Source organism: Callionymus lyra, chromosome 17 (genome assembly GCF_982586985.1).
Source record: "Callionymus lyra chromosome 17, fCalLyr1.hap1.1, whole genome shotgun sequence".
Lineage (NCBI taxonomy): Eukaryota > Metazoa > Chordata > Actinopteri > Syngnathiformes > Callionymidae > Callionymus > Callionymus lyra.
The window spans coordinates 7,990,330-8,009,631 of NC_141834.1; the positions used below are offsets into that span (position 1 = coordinate 7,990,330).

General features: G+C 37.7%; 1 protein-coding gene across 3 annotated transcripts in view; it reads left to right on the forward strand.

The window, feature by feature from the left end:
* LOC148062307 (MAM domain-containing glycosylphosphatidylinositol anchor protein 2) overlaps positions 1-19,302 on the forward strand; it is a 232,611-nt gene that overhangs the window by 139,276 nt on the left and 74,033 nt on the right. For 2 of the 3 annotated variants that reach the window (XM_087812224.1, XM_087812225.1), the window contains exon 9: positions 16,349-16,669. In XM_087812224.1, coding sequence (XP_087668350.1) covers positions 16,349-16,669 — 321 coding nt within the window. The remainder of the gene's footprint in view (positions 1-16,348; positions 16,670-19,302) is intronic. The other variant, XM_087812226.1, reaches the window with a different exon arrangement.

The window sequence follows — 19,302 nt, forward strand, 5'->3', positions numbered from 1 at the left end:
CTCCGCACCTCCCTCGCCATCCCAGACACGAACGTCGACATTTTTACTGTAAAGAAAAAACAAACTAAGAATTCCTATGAATCTTTATAGTTGTTCCAGCAATTATATTTATTTAATAATTATTTTATTGAAGGATATTTTAAATCAATGAAGTGTAATTTATGTTTATTTGCCAGACTTTAAAGATATTTCAGAGTTTCCTATTTTTTATGTATTACTTTTTTCTTGAAGAACATTTAGCCAAAATACTTTTTTCATATTTCATATTACCATAGTTTCCAGACAATTAAGCACATTGTAGTTTTTTATAAACCACAAGTGGTAGCATTGGTGAGTAGCAAAAATATTTGATTTTCATAATATCCTCTAAATAGTACCTGTAACACACTAGTATCTTGGAAAGAAAACAAATGAATAAAATAAGAAATATACTAACTATAGGAACATCATCAAGTTCCGTTCTTTTAACCTGAATCAGATCTTTACGCTGCCGTCTCCAACGTCTCACCATTGATTTCTCGATACCAAGCTTAGGTCCAGCATCGAAGAAAATAGTCGTAAACCTTTTACTTAACTTGACCGTCCAGAGCAAAGTCTAACTTTTTCCTTTCTCTGGGAAATTTATTTTCCACCTCTAAGTCTCGCTGCTGCTAGAAAGATAATCATACAAATTATATCATGCGTTTGATTGTGTAAGCCACTGGGTTCCTAGCATTTCAATAAGGCGGTGGGTACTTATAGTCCTGAAATTACGGTATTTGAAATAGAAACTACTTAAAATAAGCCTACAGTCAAATCATATGCCACTAATACCACATTAACCAGCAATTCTTAGGTTCCAACTTCATTAAAAACCTCATTAAAAATACAGACTTTTGCTTCTAAATCAAGACTAATATGAGGTTAGCTGTATTGCTCACTTACTATGACTTACTATCACTTAACTTTATGTTCTTCTTCTTATTTTATTTTTTATTTATTATTTTTAATTGTTTATGAAAAATTGCTGGCTATTGGAAAAAAACAATTTCCTGAAGGAGACCTCCTGAGGGATCAATAAAGTTTTACCTTACCTTACCTTACTAGATATCACTAATTTTTTAATTGGTCAGGTTCTGGTAAATTATTTCGCCGAAAACAGTAAATCTATTTAAACCATTTAAAATCCTCGTCCAAATCTTTCCTTATTATAATAGGAAGCAAGACAACAAAATAAAACGCTAACCTTTCGTTCCCACCGGTTAGCTTAACATTTAACTCTTCATGAAAAGTAGTCCACCCTATCAGATCGCAGCAAAGAACAGGTCAATTTGTCAAATCTTTTCTTGGCAGAATATCTACGCTGAATTGAAATGAAGCTTCAAAACCATTTCCTGGCTCACGTCCAGTGTTCAGGGATGAATACTGTAACAGTCACGATCAATGCGGCTTTGTTTACATGGACTGCATGTTTCGTTACGAGTTCATTTTCGAAGTATAAACTTCAATCTGGGAAAGTTGATAAGTGTTGTATTGGAGGTTAATGACTATTTTCTTAGTCTGCAAAGAACAAACAATGTGTTTTAATTTTCTACTGCAGTCCATGTAAATGAAGCTTTTTTTTGAAGTCTCATCGCCTTCAGTCAAACTAATCAAACACTAAATCATCCATAATCCTTCATTCTAATTGGCTGTTAGAAGCACTGGTCCAACTTCCCGCCTGGTCAGGACGGCGTGCATGCTAATAACACAACACACCGAACCACCTTGTCTCCCGAGCTGCATCATTGTACTATCAATCATGGCATGTTGAAACCCATGGAAACAGGCAGCCGCTGTTCGTTCCGTCTCTATTCTTGTCCGTTCAATGGGCGACAAGACAAAGGTGCTTCGCGAACAATATCCCCATGACACAGTAATGACGGCGCACATCAAACTTGCTGTCAAACTTTTGAAAAGCTTTTATGTCTCATCTCAAAAGGTTTATGCACATATTGAAAATTGTTGAATAATAACAGAAAATTGGATTTTCAAAAACTTTGACTGGACAAAAATACACAATTCAGTTGAACATTGGGTGTTTAAAGACAACAATTGTATTATTTACAAGCAATGTGTGTCAGTGTGAGATAATAATAATAATAATAATAAACATCTATTAAGCTCTAAAATGCTTCATCAGTTTATCACTAATAATAAGATTCATTATGACTTCAAGTAAATTGATTGAAACAAATGATAAAACCTCAAAGTGCACGTTAGTTTTCAAGAAAACAAGAGGTTAAGGGAACACTATTGGTGAAGGTCTCTTGAATAATCCATAGGAAACACATTCACGAGAAAGTGTAATGCATTGATAAGGGTTTATAGAAGAAGTTATGACAGTTATAATCATGTATACCAAATAATAACAGGGTTTTTGAGGTATTTTAGTATTATTAATGTTAAATTCCAAATGTTTTCCAATGGTGAATCCACCAATGATAGTGTTATTTGTTAGTATTAAAGAAATTGTTAACCACTTAAAGGTATCATACACTTTTACTGCTTTATGAAACTTTTCATGTCATAACGTATTCTCTAAAGCCTGATAAATAAATAATACTGCCTTACACAAGACACATTTTATGGTAGACCTTTATAAAAATGGTTACCCAAGTAAATAATTACATGCGAAAACCATGGGTTGTGGCCCATTGTGACCCATAGTAAGCCCATGAAATTTGATATGCAATTGTTGCACATATCAGTTGCTATTTATGTTGTACTTGTGTTGAAAAGACCATTTAAAAATGACCTAAAAGGAGGAAAAAACTATTGGTTTGAAATAACCATCTATTCACAATGAAACAACACAATTTCGACCAAACGCTACAGTGCAAAAAAAAAGAATCACATTTTGATTAATGACTGATTGAAGGAGTTATTTCTCAATGTAATTCCATTATAAAATACAAGCATGAATAGAATACGATTCATGAGTCACACACCCATCGACTTGTGGCTGTCTTCGGTTAGAGACCCCTCGTCTAAATATAGTCATTAGGTTAGGTTAGGTAGATTTTATTTTATTAGATATTATTAGATCAATATTTTGAAACTAATTCTTCATAACTTAATTTTGTAGATCTTTCAATCTCAGACCTGCCTCTGATATATAGTTCAATTAAATTAATTGTGATGTGCAAATTATATTTTTGATTAATATTTTTGTTATTGTGATTGGATTAGTTGTTAAAACAAAAGTAAAAAAAAATGTTTTGTTCTTATTGTCGCTCCTCAAATAGCTGGTGAGATCCTGCGGGCCTTGACGGTGATTCAAGGGGAAGGGATGACTCGTCTAATAGAAGGGGAGTGTTGGTGGTTATCTGTAATCTCCAGCACGAGGTCAATCAATGGGCTGTGAATGTGTTGAGATGCACAGACGCCACTGTTCATTACTCCACTGCCCATCGACTCCTCTCAAGGATGGCAACTGATCAACCACAAGCCTCAGTAATTGAGGAGAACTGTTTTCTTGCTGTTGTGCTCCAGTGTATCCATGTGGGGGATTCCCGTGTGCTTGTGTCGCCGCTGGAACTAGAGATATGTGTTATGCTTTGGAGTTCGCTTCTGTGTGTTCTCTACTGATAAGCCATTTTTTTTAAGGAGGGGGGGGGGGGGTAATGCTTCTTGTCTTGTGATGGATTTGATAGCAAGCTCCAATTCTCTGCTTTGGGTCGGTACACGTTACATAAGCACGCGTCGGCAGCCACATTCAGATCTTCAGTATTCCGCACGGCAGTCGCACACACCTCGCTGCCACTCACTTCATGGACATGAAAGCGGCGCTTCAATTTCAGCCGCATAATTATTGTATGATAATCCTTTGATAATCCCCGAGCTGTAAAACTGTGAGATCAATTGTACCTACGGATTGGTTCCCTTATTATCTTTTAAGCAACGCTTGGTAATTTATGACAGGTTTTTCTTAGGCAAACGACTTTTAATAATGTGTTTTTTTTTTAAAAAGGAAACCAGCCATGACTGAGAAACTGAAATTGACTGTGGAAATCAAGTGGATTGAAAGTTGTTTTAAAGTGATGGTTCACCCCAATTTCATATTTTCTACTCACCCTCAAGTCAGGTTAGGATTGTTTTGTGTTTCATTTTTTTAAGGAGCCCAAGGCTTTACATGGTAAAAAAAAAAATTGTGGCCACAAATTAATTTAAATCCTTTAATTAATGAATAGTAGTTTTACCCTTTCACATCAAATTTACATGTTTTGCCGTATAGATCATGGATAGAGCACATTGTCTCTTGATCTAAAATCATGGGTACGATCCCCATCTTGGTAATTTGAAATTGTTATTCAGCTTTTTATATAAATATATTGGCATTAGCCACAATAAGAGACATTATTTTGAGGAACTAAACCGTGAAGAAAAGTCTAACTCTTGCTTTTTTTTTCTTTTTGTTAAGACAATATTTATATTCTTACATAATTGACACCAGAGATTGTCCAGAAAAAAAAAAAAAAATTCACAGAACTGTTTCAGATAGTGCTTTTTTTTTTTTTTTCCCATGTCATGTCTGGAGTTATAGGCAAATATGTAAGTTCATTTTAACGTAGCGACTGATGACCACTTGTCTTTGCCCTGATCTTTTTATCTTCATCCAAAAAAAGACAATAAAAAAATACATCCAAATACCTCCATTGTGCTCATCTGTAATGTCCATCTTGTATTGAAGAGACAACATTAAAAAATGGTCTATAATTTAAGCTTGTTTTTAGCATAATATCGCAGGCTATGAACGTAAATCTTGCAATGTGTTTGATTGGAGAGACACTTGTGCCCAAGTTGGAGCTGTAGCTGAGAAACTGGGAGTTTCTGCTGCAAACGAACTTTAAACATTCCAAATTATTTAATTTTCTCTGGAACAATTCCTCTTGTCTAAGCTTCAAAACAAGATCGATGTCACAGAAGACCACCATGGAGGTATTTTGGATGTTTTAAGTGTGTCTTTTCTAGCAAACTGGGCTACAGTCGGGATGTTAAAATCGACTTGCAATTCTCTTTATAACTCTAAAAAGGAACCGATTACTCTGAAAATAATCCCAACCCTTGGTTGACATGTAGGTGAGTAGAAAATGAGTCAAACTTTCCCTCTAAGGCATTTCTGTGCTCACTTCCCAGGCCTCTTTTGTTCTATTTAGATGTCTTTTGTTCGAGAGACTATGGAGTTGTTGTGCAGAGGTGCTCGTAATGTATTGCATTTTCCTCCTGCTGGTAACAAATCCTCCGGCTTTACCTGCAAGTGAAGTCACTGCCTGTAAAGCTCAGCGTTTCCCTCCACGAATCAGAGAAGTGTCTTCACCTCGGCGTTGCTGCTGTGTACTAAAGCGCCTCGTGCCTCTGTTGTCGTATGCCTGCAGCCCGATTTTGGGTGAATAAGCCCTGTTTTTGTTCCTGTGCCTGTTCTGCTGAAGGGAAAGAAGCCTGAGCTGCAATTAGAAGCCTTAATAAAAAGCGTTTAGAGAGATTATACTGCAAGTCTGCCAGGGCTCCATGCTGAGAGGTGGTTAGGTAGAGGCACAGAATTGTGTCGGGGCCTTTTCATGTTCTGCGCCACGATTTGGCTTTTATTCCGCTTTCTGACTGCAGCACATTTTTCACAGAAGTTGGTGATCATGTCCAGTGAAATGAAAAGAAAAAAACATGTACACGCCGTGTTGTTTCTGTTTGTGTTCAGTCAATTATATGCTATGAGGACGTGCCCATGAATCTCCACTTTTCTGGTCATCCTTTTCATGCTCAGGGGAAACAGTTGAGGATAAACTATGTTGAAAAAAGACAGTTTATGTAAAATATGTTGTTGCATTATTCAGTGATAAAAGTTACATTTTAAACACATCCAATTGGACTTTCAACTATCGTCCATTACGTCACTGGTCGAGGGTGATTATTGTATTTTAAAATATATTGAGTGGTTGCTAAAATGTTAGAATATTTACCAAATGTTGATGCATAAATCCTGTAGATATCAACTAAAATACTACTAGTATCAACAGTTCACAGTATTATTTCCAGGATTAACCTCCAAAGTCATTCAAATGATAGATTATTTAAGTAATTTATAGAGACTAGCATCTGGACATGTCAGGAACTATAAATGTTATGTTAATATCTTTAAAACTAAATCATCTAATATTCATTGATTCATTCATTATCTACTTCTTAGTATCTTTATATTATCATAAACAATTAAGAGAAGTCAATCAATATTTGTGTGTGTTTGGATTGTGGGAGGAAACTGGAGTGCCTCGAGTTAATCCATGAAAGCACCAGGAAAACATACAAACTTGAAGCGGATAGGATGCAATCTTTTGGTGTGAGTCTGTAGCGCCCGTTTGATAAATCAATACGCTTTCAAAATGTGTTGTTCACTTTCATGTGAACCAGCAACAGATGCCGTGCCATAACCCAGTAGTTGCGGAAAGTAGTTAGATCAGAGCCACCAGCATCCAAAAAATACCTTTGACATGTTGGCACCAACATTTTACACCTCAAATTTCATAAATATTCCCCATAGCTTGAATTATTCAAGGTACAATTTATGAGGAAAAAAAGACAACGGATATAATCCAACTAAATCAACCATAAATGTTGGTTAAATAGCCACAAGAACTCCCCAATCCAATACTCAGTGGCTGGTTACCTCAGGATTAATTGACTGAGTCAACTTAATGGAGGGTCTTAAGCACAGGCTATTGATTCAGTGATTACAATCAAACATCTCTTCCACAACCTATGTAACTTAAATTCATACCAGTAAATACCTCAAAGAGGCCTTAAAAATATGTCTGCATTAGAAACCAAGTTGGAATAAATGGTCTCATATAAAGCTGTATCATGCTGTGTTGTTGACCAAATCTACTCATTTGGCAAAAGTATATCAAGCAAGACAATTGTTTTGGGGTTTATAATGGGAATTCTGATTTGTCTCTGGCAGTGTTGTGGGTTATGGTTGGATAATCTGAGTGAAGTTATGTTGCGGCGACTCTTGAATGTCACCCGTCTTCATGTTTGGAACTAAGGCTGGTGACGTCTTGGAGATAAAACATTAATAGCACGCGGAGTAATTGCGTCCGCTGGATTTGTGACATTTAAATCCGTTTCCCCAGCACAAAGCCTGATAACAACGTGTTGCTCTTGCTGTCGTCCAATTACACGCCAGATTCTGCCGTCCCATCCTGATTGTTTAATTCGTGCAGCGATGATGATGATTGTCTGTTGACAAAAAAAAACAAAAACGGTCAGACTTGTTGTTCTCACTGTTGCTCATCATCTCGTCGATAATAAGTGAAGGGTGGGCCGTCATCTGTATCTTGTTAGCAGAACTCTTACTCCACCTAGTGTCCTAGCTTAGTCCACCTGATCATCACTTCAGTGTTTACTATTTCAAACAAAGGTTTGCTTGATTGGGAAATCAGTTGATTTTGATAACCTATGCTTTAAATGCAACTTATTTGTTGATTTAAGTGTGTCTTAAATAGATGTTGGACATCTATTGTATCATCAGTTTTTTTGTACAAAACTATCTTTTCATTGAAATATTTACATTAGAAAATTAGCTTAAAACTCTGTTTATCAGGAGATCTTGTTTATCATAACAACACCCACTATGCTGTGGTTGGTTGATCATCAAGGTTTGTCACGGCACATCATCAATCGTTGTAAAAAGTTGTTGTATAAACACAAAATTACATGTTTCCCTGTTTCCTTGACTCACCCTGGTGTGTTACCCGGTCAGTACCAAATACTTTTTCTTAAAGAGTCCACCTAAGTTGTGACAATTTCAACTATTGCATTAATTGCAAATCCACATTCAAGTAAAGATAGAAAAGTACCACTTTCCAAAGCATGACAGACTGCATTTCCAAGATGGCCGCAAACCACAGATTGCCTTTCAGACTGTTAGACAAACACAAGTGCGACAAAACAAATCCTACGTCCATATTGTATACAGTCGATAGTCCCAGTCCACCTAACCATAGATCCAACTTTCTCTGGCTTCAGCTTCTATTGCTCCATAGATTGGATTATATATGATTATCACGGTTTGTGTTGTGTATCTGGTCAATGCAATCTTTAGAAGTGTTTGTGTGAACAGTATCACTGACAGAAGGGTTTGTTTATGTGTGGTCGTCAGTCGGCGCTTCACAGTGTTTTTCTTCCCCACAGTTACACTTCAAGTTGTCAGTTGTCATAGTGCAGTTGTGTCTGTCTCGGTTGTCATCTTAACAAAGACTCAGTATGTACCCCATGCTGTCACTGCATTTTATGGTCGTGTTTTTTTTGCCTAGTTTTGTTTTGCCTTCCCATTTATGTATTCCCTTTTCCTATTGTTTTTTAAATTGATTGTACCAGATTGTGTTTTTTTAAGTGACTGCATATTATATTTTATAAAATAAGGCCATTTTAATGTATTGTTTTATATTCAAAGGCATGCACATTATGGAGATTACACATGAATTAAACACAAAACATTAAAAATATTGATATTTATTGATCTAATCTAAGTGTAATTCAGGTTAATTTATCTTGACCACCATATCCCTTCCTAATATAAAATATTTCAGGGAACCAGAACTAACTCTAAGAGCGACACTTGACCGAACAAGATTTGACAAATACAACACAAATTACCAGAAATCTGAAGTAGATAAAACCGAGAAATCCAATGTCCAAATCCAAATGTTGAAAAAAAAGCTACGATACATCGAGTTGAATTCATCCCTTGATGACTGCAGCAATAAGTCAAGCTAGCAAGAAGAACATCAATTTCAAAAATGGTTTTAATTTACACTTCAGTCGAACATCTGTAATGCGCAGGATGGTAGTGATTAAATGAACGGAAACTATATTATAAAAAAAGGGCTAGTAAATAGCATTAAATTGTGTGGGACCTTGCATTATTGTTTTTCATCAATTATTTAACTGCATGAATTCAATCAAGAAATAATAAATAAAACACGTTTAAAATAGTTTATGAAATGACTAAAATGTTTACCCAACAACCAACATGCCTTGAAACACTTCCTTAACACTTCCTAAAGCAATGTACAATTTTTGTAGAAATGTTTTTACAGTATTAAAATAACACTTTGTTTCCACTTGAGGCTATCTGCGGACAGACCAGCAGTCACGTACAAACCTAGCCAAAAACACAGACTTAATTTATGGCATTAAACAAAGCCTAATTTAGAGCATAGTTTAGAAAAACAAACTGGGCCCATTTACATAAACATTTGTTTAGGACCAAAGTTTCAGAACCTTGTCGTGAATCAGCCTTCCTGAATTCTGTCCATATAAAGCGAGAAACTAGATTTCCAAGCGGGTGACGACCACAGATGGTTCATCAACAGATGGCTGACACAGATTCTAAAACCATATCGTAAACGTTCCATATTATTACCTCATATACATGACCAAAGAACCTGTGTGCCACGTGTCGGTGATTACTTGACGAATTTTTCACGGATCTTCATCTTAGGTTTTAGTAATAATATAAAGAATGTCGAGATTTTAAAGTAAAAAATGGCAGCCACTATAGCCAATAAAGAGTTTTAGAGGGATAGTTCATCCAAAAACGTGTTTATTTTCTAATAAACCTCATGTCGGCTAAGAGTTGGGATTTAATTTTCAAAGTAATTTGTTCCTTTTTGAGAGTTATGGGGAAAAATGTATGTCCATTTTAATAAGGCGGCCAAAGCTCAATTATCTTTGTCTTCATCTTGGTCCAAAAAGACACACAGTGTCTGGAGAAGTATTTGAATGTCTTAAAGTCTGTCATTTTGTACAAAGATGAAGACAACAACTGAGCACCAGTTAAAATGGACATACACTTTTGCCTACGACTCAAGAAATGAAAAGATCAATCTAAAAATACTCTCAAATCTTAACGACATGATGGTGAGTAGAAAATGAGAAATCCTTTCTTAGGAAATTTGGTAAACTATCCCTTTAAGCCTGCTGTTCCACAATCTCAAATAATGACTTCATTAAGGGGTTTGGTCTATTGATTGTTAGGTAATTTCTCCTGGGAGCTGCAAAGAAAAACAACAACAACAAAACAAAAATGATTTCTTTAAACTATAAGTGCCCAAAAGATTTGTACTCAATCAAAAAACTGTACAGAGCAACAAAATAATGAACGCAGCAGGCTCCATCAGTCTCCTGAGGTCCAGGGCTCCGAGCAGACCACTGCTGTTTAATTCCCACCATCTTATTGGCTTGCAGGCATCGGACTACATACTGCTACACAAACACAAGTGTAGAGCGCCATGTTGCCATGGTGATGATGAGTGATGTCAAAGCACTTATCCAAAAAGGGGACAGCTGGAATGTTCTTACAAATGTCTCGGCACACACTCTCGGTTCTTGTGACGTGAAAAAAAAAAGCTATTTCTACCATTTGAGATCAGATTGCTAAGCAGCCAGTTGATGGATATTGCTGAGCGGCAGTAGCCAAACAAAGAGGTATAGACTCAATTAGCCCTCCTAATGCATGAACATCTACTAATATTTGCCTTCAACCATCATCGTGGAGTTGACACAAGATCACAGTGGGGGAGACGCCGACAGGCGCGAGAGGAAACACAAGCACATGCATGGACATCGAGGCATTTACTATACTGGCATACGCACACAGCGGGCAGACCCCGCGGGTGTTATTGGTATTTGGATGGTTTGGCGCTTCGAGAACACAGTGAGCTGCTGCTGGATTAGCAAGACCATGGATAGCCTTACTCTGGTCAGATGGAAGTATACCGTAAAGGGAAAAAAGGGAGATGAAATCATCTGTGAAAGGTAACAGGAATTGGTGCTATGCCTGGTGCTATATTATATGCATCTATATAAAGGAAATTCACGGGTTTATTTTGATTAATATGTGTGATGTTCGTGACCGAGCAGAATGCTGGCACAGTGCTAAAAATCACACCCAGTGGATTGGATTGCAAGTTGAGGCAACTGTGGCCTGGGTGTTTTTATTATTCAAGTTCTCTCTGTACAGAAGGCCATCGTTTCCCAAATTCTTTGCTGCGTTCCAGCATCAGCGTTTCACGGCACGTGTACCAGCTAGGTTTAGCTAGCTATTCTTAATGTAGTAAGTAGATTTCTTTTGCTTCATTTCTTTTCATTGTCTTATCTTTTTTTTTTATAAACTTGTCACAGCCTCTTCGTGATTGCGCCAGGAACTTATTTGGGAACAAATCTTATTTTAGTTTATTTTATTGTATTTTATTTTTCCTAATTAAACTAAACTATGAATGTTACATACTAGGTAAGAGAGATTTCCAGAATTGCAACAATAATTCTTTATTATAAAATGGCTGAATTTGATTTAAATGTATACCATATATTATACCCATTGAAAAATAGTGATTTCCATTTTTATTTTAAAATAGGCAACGTCGAGTATTCCAACGATTACAATAATACATTTGCACAACGTTTGACTCACCGTGGCAAACTGTGTCATCTTTTACGGTGAATGTTCGTTTGCTTTCACGCTCTTGTTTATTTCAATTTCTGAGGCTGTTGACATGAGGTTTGAGTGTTTGCACATACATGCTTGGAAACGATTCAAATAATGCCAGTTTCTCAGCTGCCAACAATAATCATTCACTATAGCTGATCATAACAGTAGGAAAGTACGGAACAAAAGCTTCACCTCTTTAATTAATGTGCTTTTCCCCACTCTAACTAGCTGTTGTTGGTTTAATGCTTCCTTGTTTTCTCCCTGGAAAAGATTCAGAACTGCGGTGAAATGTGCTGTGAAAAGAAATATGTCGGCTCTTGACACGCAGCCGCCTGCGTGGAGACATTGTGTGAATACCAATCAACAAATGTAAGAGCGAGAAATGAGTGTCTGCCGTCATTGTCTCGCGGGATATTACTTTGGTGCCAAACGTCATTGCTGGGACTTTCCTTTACAGAAGCAAGTCTTCATTACTTCATGCTAATGATGGTGGCGGAAGAATCCGCTAAACAATGGCGTCGCAGAAACTTTCCTAGGAATGTGTTTTAAAATAACCACCAATGGATCTTGAAAACTCACGGGCCCTCAGTCGGTGCATTTTTTTTAAAACTTGTTGAAAGATTAATTTGAGGAGAATTTGTTCTTCAAGACACAACCTATGAAAGCAATCATTTGTTGTATTCATTGGATGATAAATGCTATATACCGTATTTTCTGTACAATAAGGCGCACTTAAAAGCCTTTAAATTTCTCCGAAAATGACAGATGCCTTATAATCCGGAGCGCTTTATATATGAACATTACCTGGTGGGTGACTTGTTTACAAACACTTTCATGACTCTGCGACAACGGAGCCGACACGCCGTGGGCGGAATTACGTCATTGCGTCATCACGGGATGGGATTAACCACTCACGTCACATCATCGCGGACGGCTATAAAGTACGATTACTGCTCCCGTTTTTGAGCGAGTGTGGTTGTTGTATACTCAAAATATTTATTTTTTTTACTATGGAAGTGAACGGAGTTGTCAGAACGCTTAATAAAGTTTGACCTTATCTGACTGTTTTGTTGACATTCCCTTTAGCACAGCTTTATCTAGTGGATGCATAACTCAACCCTAGCCAAAGTTTGATTGATCTTTTATTCTATCCACCTTATAATCCGGTGCGCCTTATAGTGCGTGAATACCGTAATTGTTAATACTTGTGTGTGTTTTTAAAAAGCAAAGCAAGAGTTCTCCAATAGACACCGATGACCTACAGATAAAATAATTGTATAATGCAGCTTTTTGAATGTTGTATGTAAATAGTTTTATAGGCATTTCTGAATATCTACAAAAATGTAGATGTAGCAAACATGTAGATAAACAAACACATACATGTGTAATGGAAGGAGGAAACAGAGGTAAGAAGAAACACACTGTAAAAACAAGGGTAAGCATTTTAAAGGTGGAAGTAGACTTTGCATTTCTTATCTCCTCAGGCAGATTGTTGAGAAGTCTGGATGCCCTCACAGACGAGGCTCTGTTGCCAGCAGTGTTCCCGTCTGACCATCTGAGGGTCTCGGCTGGTTTGGAGAGGGTCAGCAGTTCTATAATGTATTCAGGAGCCTGATGGAGACGGGCTGTAAAGGTCGTCGATAAGATCTTGAAGCCAATTCTAAAGTGGATGGGGATCAAGTGCAGAGTGGAGTGAAGCTCAAACACTGCTCTAGGCTATTGGAGCCAGTTAGTAAACCTCGCTGCTGAGTTCTGGACCAGCTTTAAGGCGTGCAAGAGTTTCTTGTGAGCTAAGAGTTACAGTAGTCCAGACGGGAGAAAAGGGTGCATGAATAAGGCAACATGAGGGAATATAGGTTAGATTTTTTTACATTGTTTTTTAACTAAAGGTGACTGGTACGAACCATTTTTTTTTAATAATGGAAGTAGTGGAAGGGTGAACAGCAAAGATGAGTTTAAGGAGGAATTGTTTTGTTTTTTTCTGGTCCTGATGGAAACGCAGTCTCCTGACTGATGGCAGAGGTGAAAAAATACCGTGACCAGGGTGAGAAGGGTCGGCTCTGATCCGACCTGCACGTCTCCGGGTCCTGGAGACATACAGGTCTTGAAGGGATGGTGGTTTACAGCCCATCACCTTGTGCTTCACGGAGACGTGGTTGACGGGAGGATAGTGCTGAATGCAGAGCACGAACAGGATCCAATTCTTTCTACCCCTCTGCAATAAGACATATTAACACAAACCTGATTGAACCATAACTGCAGTGTTAAATTACAATTTGTAATTTGTAATTGTGAATTGTATTATGAATGTTATTGTACTTTATAAAATTCTGATTCTGAAGTGATTGGGATCCATCATCCAGAGCAATGGATAGAGATTGCGGTAGGTGAATAAGAAAATGCAGACATGTTGGAGCAGCAGTTTTGAAGAGAGCGCATATATGATGTTTTTATTAGAAAAATGACATGGCACAAAGCAGTAACAAACAGAAACAAACAATATATTAAAAAAAAAATTGTCTTAATTTACTTACAAGTAAGAACACTGTGCATCTGCCAACTGTTTTTTTTTCATTGATATTTTATTCTCCAAGATGCATTGTAGATCTATTGAACCTGACGCATACGCATTGGGAATAATCTGTAGTTGACATGCTTGAACTCATCGTGCCCATTGACCACTAACAATTGCAGTTCCCCACCTTGGCAGCCGGTATGAAAAACGTCTGGTTTCAGTCTGTTCTGGCATCTGTGCCAATGCGAAGTGATATTGGACGCAGTCGTAATCGGCGCCATGAATGTAGGCTTTAAGAGTACCAATCAGGGGGAATATGACAATTTTCCACAGCACACCTGATGATTTCACACGGAATGTGCCGCAGAATTGAGGTCAGAATCAATCTTTAGACAGTAGTTAGACCCGCTGCGGTGATACTGTCATGCTTTGTACGAGTGAAAACTGGACATGAAATTTAAATGGATGACTAAATGGAGTTACTCTGAACTCTTTGAAATATATAGTTACTTAAAATAATGTTAATAATTGTACTAAAAGTCCCTGTGCAGAATTGTTCTTTGGGGTTGTGTGTTGGAGGCATGACCTCGAGAGACAAATGTGTTGCTCAGAAGAGTCACCACAGCGACAGGCTCCTCTCCACGCACTGCAGAATGGAACACTTGGAGCTTGCCTTTTTTCCATGTATTTATTGTATTTATTTTGATTGTATTTATTTATTTTTTTGATTGTTTATACATTGTACATGGGGATCAATAAAATATCTATCCATCTACAATTCGCTGGATCTTGCTGAGAGCTAAGAGTCCGGAGATACTGCTGGCAAGTTGGAATGACTTCATCAGCAGACACTGACTGGTTAAGTGACTACCTGGCGAAAAAAAGTTTCTTGAACTTACTCTAAGGTGAAGCGACTGACAGGTTGCAAGATACAGATTGGCTTTACACAGGTGAAAGAAGGGTCAGAACGAGCACAACTGGACTCTATCTTTGTTTCAGGAGATTGCTTAACATTTCATCAGTAAGAAAAAAAAAACACCAACTGAAGTCCCTTTTTCTTTTCCCTGCTGCTGCTGTATTGTTTAGGAAGAGCGACTGAGTAGAAAATCATCAGGGAAGTAGTTGCATCATATAAGTTTCATCATGAGTTTTAGATGGTTAATAGTTAAGCTAGAATCTACATCCCTAGCAGAGTTTAATGGTTGTTTCTGGATAACAAATGCTCTTGAGATGTAAGTATGGATTCATAAAGATGTGAGGATTATCAATTCGAAATATATTATGAAATAAAAAGATGGCAATGTGGTGAATAAGAAGTGGTTTCTAAGAGTGATGGCCTTAAGAAATGTTGGTGTATTAATGCTAAAGTAGATCTATGGAAGGTAGAGATGTGCAGTCGAATGATCAGTATTCTTCAGTATTCACCAAAGGAGCTGTTTGCCCTCAAGATAAAGAAGTGCTTTAGGAAATATATAGAGAGATAGGATACTGTACATTTAATGTCTGGATAATACATATTTATATTGGGGTTTTCAAAGCAGGTAATAAAGAGTGGTCTTGAAGTTATCTGAGGGAACCTTTAAGGTAAAAAGTAAGAGAATTGTCGAAAAAGGAGCTGCCATTTTGGTCTTATTTAAACATTTTTCTTCGGATAATTGTTTCCGGATCCCCTGGTGGGTCCAAATTGGACCCATGTGTTGAAACCACTTCATAAATGGAAAATACACCCAACAACAGTAGAATGATTTCTACTTGTTGGAATGACAACGTCTCTTCGGATGCCTGAAGGGTATTATGCATGTTAGCATCATAGTGTTGATTGAAGAATGCAAAACAGCCCAATTAGTTGTATTTTGTTTTTGCATCTGTGATTGCAATAAACACAGGGAGGAGTTAAATCAGTGAATTCAATCATAGAAGACTCTTGGCTTTCCTTTGTTACACCGCTGCAATCAAGGTTCCATGGATTCTTGCAATCATGCAATTTCACATTCAAAATGAGACATTGTTTTTGTCAGAATGGAGAGTAATTTACATTCAATCTCTGTTGCTCTTGGCTGCAACCTTGAGAACCAATGAATACCTGGATCCTACTTTTTGCTCGACAACTCTTCATCGCATTGTTTGTCATTGCTTGATTACATTTACCTTTGCTGCCTGCCATGAAGGTGTTTGCTCGAAGTCAACTCGCTAATATCCGCATGGTCGTTTCCGAAAAGTATGTCTTGCTTCATTGGCATTTGCTACCTCCATCCCCTCCACGCTAACCCCACCATTTGACCAGTACCCCTTGCCCTGCCTGCTGACTTTCTAGAGCCCCATATCAGTCCCTCCTCTGTTTTTCTCTTTCTTAGTTCCTCCCAACCTGACAGTCCCTCGGGGGAAGTCCCCCCTGGTGGCCCGTGAGGGTGACACAGTGGAGCTGGAGTGCCTTGTTTCAGGAAAACCCAAGCCTATCATCCTGTGGTCGCGGGCGGACAAGGAGGCGCCGATGCCCGACGGCAGCATGCAGATGGAGAGCTACGACGGTGTGCTGCGGATCGTCAATGTGTCCAGAGAGATGACCGGCTCGTACCGGTGCCAGACCAGCCAGTACAATGGCTTCAACGTGAAACCGAGAGAGGCCGTTGTGGAGCTCATCGTACAATGTAAGTATTTATTTCTATTTTTATCGAGAACATTGAATGTCGACTGTTCAAGATTACGTTTAACACTTTTCTTACACGGACAGAAGCTGTTTTAAAGGGCAACTAATGTGTTGATTTAAGTGTCTCTTAAAGGGCACCTAATGTGGAAACCCAACTCTCCTGACAAATGTTGTAAATGTTTTTCATCGTGACGTTGCTCCGTTTTGAAGTCGGCCAAATGAGAATATGTTTTAAATTATACATTCTGACGTCACACTGGTGAAAAGTCCTCCCCTTGAAGCCCTAAATCAGTTAAGTACCTACATGTTAATCGTGAAACAAAATAAATATTTATGTGGTGAGAGTTGCTTCTGCCTTTAGGTGTTTTTGTAATGTGTACATGAAGCAGCAAACCTTATTTTTATCAGTTGTTTTTAATGTACAAAACGGGAGTTTCAGAGGTGAGTATGAAATTACGTGAGTCCTTGACTGCAACTTGTGTTTTTGTGACCAATGAGAGCAGAGTGGGCGTGGTTGTTCGGACGAGATTTCTTCTCAGCCAAAAGAGCATTTTAAGTGGGCGTGTCTTAAGCATATTTTCTAATGTAAATATCTTTATTAAATGAGAGTTTTGTGCAAAAAGAAACATACTGATGAGTATAATAGAGGTCCTGGAATAATTTAAGAGACACTTAAATCAGCACATTAGGTGCCCATTAATATATTATATATATTGATATTTGTCCAAAAATACGAACCAAAAACTTAAATATACCTCAATACTGTTCTTATTTAATGTTCATATTGTATTGAAGCCTCAAAATGAGGAATTGTTTGAATAAAAACCTTTTATATATTAATATTTTAAGCTAGTTTGTTGCATACACTTAAAGGCTAACATGCTTTACAGACCGAAAACAGCGGTAAATTTCCCGAGAGCTGCCAATGTAGACAGTAAGTATTATGAAAATAATCCCAACCCTTAGTCGACATCAGGGTGAGTAGAAAATGAGTGTAGTTTGGCTGATTTTACCCTTTAATGATTATAACTTGAAGGACATTAACAAACATTCATAATAAAAATAAGCAAACTATGTAGTCCTACCTCTCTCTTCCATTCTCTAGTTGCCATTGGTCAGTGTGTAGGGAGACATAATCCCAGTTTGTTACACCAAACATAAGTGCCCAGACATCTCCAGACATCTCCGTCCACTGTCGTTACAGAATTATCTTGTTTTGAATAAATGTCTGTCATCGGCGTACAAAAAAAAAAGTTCATTCTCTGTCAGCTAAACCGTTAATTAACGAGCGGCTAATTAATCCCATAGTATTCATTTGTATTAATTTATGGAAATATGAGCAGCATAGTTGAAGTGAGCATTAGCGAGTGTCACTCATGGAAGCGCCAGGGAACTGCCGGGAAGAGAAACACAAGAAGAATACGAGGCAAATGAGGGCGATCCATGTATGGTGCTTAGTGTTCTCTGGCAAGTGATTACAGGCATGGTGGAGAGAGCCATTGTTTTCCTCATGGCCTACTTTGTTAATCCATACACTGTTCCATCTCACTTTAGCCTAATTCAAACTGAACCTGAGTCTAAGGGTGTTTCGCTCGGTGGGAAATATGTCACCATCGATATGCATGGTGATTGTGTGAGGAGTGTTTCTCCTCAGGGCGTATCACGTTTAAATGGGGATGAGCTTTGAAACAAATAAACGTTTCTTAAGCCAATAAGCAACAGACAAAAGCGGCCAACGTTTTGTTTTTTAATTCTGACAGACCTGACACACCCACGGACAATTTCCGTTTGAAGTCGAAACAGTCGCGCTTTCTTTTTTTGGGTTTCACTGTCAAGCATTAGCATATAACTTGATAGCGGTATTGTGCTACTACCCACTGTGTCGAGCGGTGGAGAATTAATTAAAATTCAAATGTGTTTTGAAGAGGACGACATTTTAACTGAATTGATTACTATATGTTTCTTCCTTTGCTTTGCCTGTCGCTGGCAAGTAAACAGACGATTTGAGTTTCAAGAAAAAAAGAAAAGGCTCCTCTGCTGACTTGCAAAAAAAGAGATGATTTGATAAAAGCGGAAGAGTTTTCTGCTACAAGCCTCGATAGGTCACAGTGGCCCTGCGTGAGTTTTTAAGCAGCGGTAGTCTGTGTACCATTTGTCTCCCAGCAGCACATTTTCAAGCAGGAAATAACTAATAACGTCTATCTGTCCTGGAGCTTTTTAGTGGATGGCTACAATTACCCATCATTTATCTGTATTTTCTTTCCTTCCCCCAACACTGCACCATTACATACCGATGCCTCATCTTCCAACCGGTTAAAATAAACACTAATGACTGCCTGGACTAAAAGGCTTTTAGGATAATGGATAAAGTTGTTCTTTTCATAAAACATTAATAGCACAGAATTTTACTGAAAAAAGACGAGGAGAATTATGGATGTCTTTTGGTGCTCTAAAATAGCCACAGAAAGTATAAAACAATCCAGCAAAGAGCAAGATTTAAGGGGTTGAAAATGGATCTTATGTGAACATAACTCAAAGGTTTAATCCAGTTTGTAAATAAGAAACCTTTTATAGTTGTTTCTAAATGTTTTGATTCACAATTACTTCAATATGTTGTACAACTCATGTCAATGT